Source organism: Lissotriton vulgaris, unplaced genomic scaffold, assembly GCF_964263255.1.
Source record: "Lissotriton vulgaris unplaced genomic scaffold, aLisVul1.2 SCAFFOLD_1492, whole genome shotgun sequence".
In the NCBI taxonomy this organism is placed as follows: Eukaryota; Metazoa; Chordata; class Amphibia; order Caudata; family Salamandridae; genus Lissotriton; species Lissotriton vulgaris.
This window is the reverse complement of record NW_028243325.1, coordinates 512,813-516,721: the sequence shown is the minus strand read 5'-3', so window position 1 is coordinate 516,721 and position 3,909 is coordinate 512,813. Positions and strand designations below refer to the sequence as shown.

The following is a 3,909-nucleotide window of genomic DNA, read 5'->3' as shown; positions in this document are numbered from 1 at the left end:
GTCTATTTGGGATCCATAGCTTGGAACAAACTTCTCATGTTTAAAAAAGATTGAAAACTTGGCTTTTTGTCCATGTTTGAAACAAACAGATATACTTACTTTTCTGACCTGTGCTTGGCCCCAGGACACTCTTTGGAGTAGCTGTACACATTACGAGTCGCTTTACCATCATGATATGGCTAGAGCAGTGCTTCGCTATCTAACCTGGCCAAAGACCACCATTCAGTGCTCTAGGTGTATTGCAAACTCTTTCTAGCCAAACCGCAGGCACCATGGAAAAGCACAATGAAGTGGATCCTAACAACTGAAGGCTAAAGGAAAGAGGAGTGCTGCTCTCTAAAGTACAGAGTATTGTCCCAATTTGCACCTACCGGAATAAAGATTAAGCTTTACCCGCAAGCATGTGAAGCCATTATCCAATCTAAAGATGCAATCACCCACAAGGAAGCCTTACTTATATTATGAATGTGGCAGGTATTTAGTGAGTTGTATTTTATTTTTAAATCGGAAATCAAGCGTCCAAAATATAACACACATACAGGGAATGTGAAAATAACGCAAGTGGTTTATTAACTATGCTGACCCTTCAGGAAACACGGTCAGGAGAAAAATCGTACAATTCCACTGAATATGTCAAGAACTTTAGCAAATTAGAAACCATAAAAGAGCATCAGCGAATACAAACAGGGGAAAAACCATACCATTGCAATGAATGTGTACAGAGCTTCAGTCGGTTATCACATCTCCAAACACATCAGCGAACACACACAGGGGAAAAACCATACCATTGCAATGAATGTGGGAAGAGCTTCAGTCGGTTATCACATCTCCAAACACATCAGCGAACACACACAGGGGAAAAACCATACCATTGCACTGAATGTGTGAAGAGCTTCAGTCGGTTATCACATCTCCAAACACATCAGCGAACACACACAGGGGAAAAACCATACCATTGCAATGAATGTGGGAAGAGCTTCAGTCAAATTTCAAACCTCCAAACACATCAGAGAATACACACAGGGGAAAAACCATCCCATTGCAATGAATGTGTGCAGAGCTTCAGTCGGTTATCACACCTCCAAAAACATCAGCGAATACACACTGGGGAAAAACCATACCATTGCAATGAATGTGTAAAGAGCTTCAGTCAAATTTCAAACCTCCACACACATCAGAAAATACACACGGGGGAAAAACTATACCATTGCAAGGAATGTGTAAAGAGCTTCAATCAGATTTCACAGCTACACGTACATCAGAAAATACACACAGGGGAAAAACCATACCATTGCAGTGAATGTGTGAAGAGCTTCAGTCGATTACAAGAACTCCGAACACATCAGCGAACACACACAGGGGAAAAACCATACCATTGCAAGGAATGTGTAAAGAGCTTCAGTCAAATTGCAAACCTCCACAGACATCAGACAATACACGCAGGGGAAAAACCATACCATTGCAGTGAATGTGTGAAGAGTTTCAGTACATTAGCAGAACTCCAAACACATCAGCGAACACACACAGGGGAAAAACCTTACCATTGCAGTGAATGTTTGAAGAGCTTCAGTCAAAATACACTCCTCCGCACACATCAGAGAATACACACAGGGGAAAAACCATACGATTGCAGTGAATGTGGAAGTAGTTTTAGGCTACTCTCACACCTCCACGCACATCAGAGAACACACACAGGGGAAAAACCATACCATTGCAAGGAATGTGTAAAGAGCTTCAATCAAATTACAAACCTCCACAGACATCAGAGAATACACACAGGGGAAAAACCATACCATTGCAGTGAATGTGTGAAGAGTTTCATTACGTTAGCAAAACTCCAAAAACATCAGCGAACACACACAGGGGAAAAACCTTACCATTGCAGTGAATGTGTGAAGAGCTTCAGTGAAATTGCAAACCTCCGCACACATCAGAGAATACACACAGGGGAAAAACCATACCAGTGCAGTGAATGTGTAAAGAGCTTCAGTCAGTTAACAGGCCTCCGCAGACATCAGCGAATACACACTGAGGAAAAACCATACACTTGCAGTGAATGTGGAAGTAGTTTTAGGCTACTATCACACCTCCACACACATCAGAGAGCACACACAGGGGAAAATCCCTACCATTGCAGTGAGTGTGACAGTAGTTTTACTTACTCTTCAGCATTAAAAAATCATCAGCGAGCTCACAAAGGGCAAACAAATCTTTTAAATGCCATGAATGTTTGAAAAGCTGAAGTCCATTATCACTCATAAACAGGCATCAGCGAACACACGCAGAAGAAAATCCTTCAAGTGTAATGAATGTGTGAAGAAATATAGTCAATTATGAAGCCTATATAGACATCAGCTTACACACACTCTGTAAATACCGTACAACTGTAGTGAGTGTAGAAGTACCTGTAGGAAATCTTTTGCATTAAGAATTCATCAGTTAATGCTCACAGAGAAAAATCCTTGACGGTGCAGTGAATGTGTGAATATCTTCTGTCAGTTATTAAACCTACGGATACATAAACTAACATACACAGAGGAAAAATTAGCATTGCAATGAATGTCAGAAGTGATATGTCCATTGCGAACACACCTGGGGAAAACCTTACAATTGCACTAAAAGTGTGACGAGCTTTTGTCAATTTCTGATCCTACATAGCCTCAACAAACACACACCTTCATTTAACTCACTTAGAAATAATCCTAGAGATGCAGTGAATTCAGAAAGAACTTAATAACAATAACAATAATGTTGACTCATCTGAGGACATTGACAGGAACAGAACAGTGCCGTTATTGTGAGATGAAGGAATTACAGGAAAAATATGTACAATCATGTTGGATATTCAAATACCAGATGAATAAAGACTCGACTAGAAGAAAAGAAGAAAACCAAAGATTTGTAGAATAATAAAAGTGTCTGTTCCCAGTGATTGTTCACTTCGGTACACATAGAAAAAAACAACGTGATATAACAGGAAATCCACTGGAAGACTAGCACAATGTGGAATAAAAGAAAAGAAACACTGGCGGTTTTTATTTGGCGCTGAAGAGTTACAAAGAAAAGACATCCAAGAGTTCCTGTTCATGCTTCTTGTGAAAGTGTAGGGATGAATATGATTCTGCCTGCACACATTGCTATTTTAGCATAAGTAAGTTAGTTGCTCAAACGCCATTTTGCTGTTTTTGCACATGACACTACATGTCTCTTTTTTTATAAAGACAAACTGCTTGCTTTTCCTTCACATTAGAACAGTCTGTTTTTCACATCTCTAGACTCACACTGTGACCTTAAGTCTGCACAAAGTGGTCAAGGTTAAAATAACAATGTATGCTGTTGATGCAGGTTGATCGACCCGCGCTCTAGACATAACACGAACACAGCTCCTTATTTCTGAAACTCAGGTGCTTTTAATATTGCTTTACATGCATGAGACTAGCACGCAGAACAAACCTTTCCATCAACAAAGAGCTGTGCTGGTCTGGGATGTGATTCACTTCACCTGACTTTGGTGGTATGCGGTCCCCGTTTTAACCTAGAGATCTGCTATTATTTTATTACATATCAAGGGGAGGGTGGTACACAAGGCGCTATAGACCTGGTTCCACTATCATTATAATATGATTTCTCCATTTGTATTTTATGGTATTGTAACAATGCTGCTTGTACTGATTTTATGCATCTTTTTACTTATGTTAGCAAAGATACTGCTTCTCAGAGCACGCAGTTGAAATAAACATTTAAACTACACTGTGTCTCTGATTGCTCACGTTGTGGACATTTATGGGAATAAAAACGAAAGAGTGTTCTTGATTCCCACTATTCCTGAGAGGTCCCAAAGTCACTTGCTCTGGGTTGTCCAATCATTGGTAGCTTCGCTGTAGTACCGAGAATGAATGAGGCACTGTT

At 40.1% G+C, this 3,909-nt stretch overlaps 1 protein-coding gene across 1 annotated transcript; it reads left to right on the top strand.

Moving 5' to 3' along the window:
• Positions 1–292: 292 nt before the first annotated feature.
• Positions 293–3,040, top strand: LOC147668418 (uncharacterized). The gene is made up of 3 exons (XM_086948566.1): positions 293–921; positions 1,006–2,074; positions 2,153–3,040. The coding sequence occupies exons 1-3, from the start codon at positions 576–578 to the stop codon at positions 2,232–2,234; spliced, it is 1,497 nt and encodes a 498-aa protein (XP_086804692.1). The 5' UTR covers positions 293–575; the 3' UTR covers positions 2,235–3,040.
• Positions 3,041–3,909: the final 869 nt, after the last annotated feature.

Coding starts and splice junctions, on each gene's coding strand:
- LOC147668418 (XM_086948566.1), top strand. CDS start 576: ATGCTGACCCTTCAGGAAACACGGTCAGGAGAAAAATCGTACAATTCC. Junction 922..1,005: donor GTTATCACATCTCCAAACAC/ATCAGCGAACAC, acceptor ACCTCCAAACAC/ATCAGAGAATACACACAGGG. Junction 2,075..2,152: donor GAATGTGGAAGTAGTTTTAG/GCTACTATCACA, acceptor GTGTGACAGTAG/TTTTACTTACTCTTCAGCAT.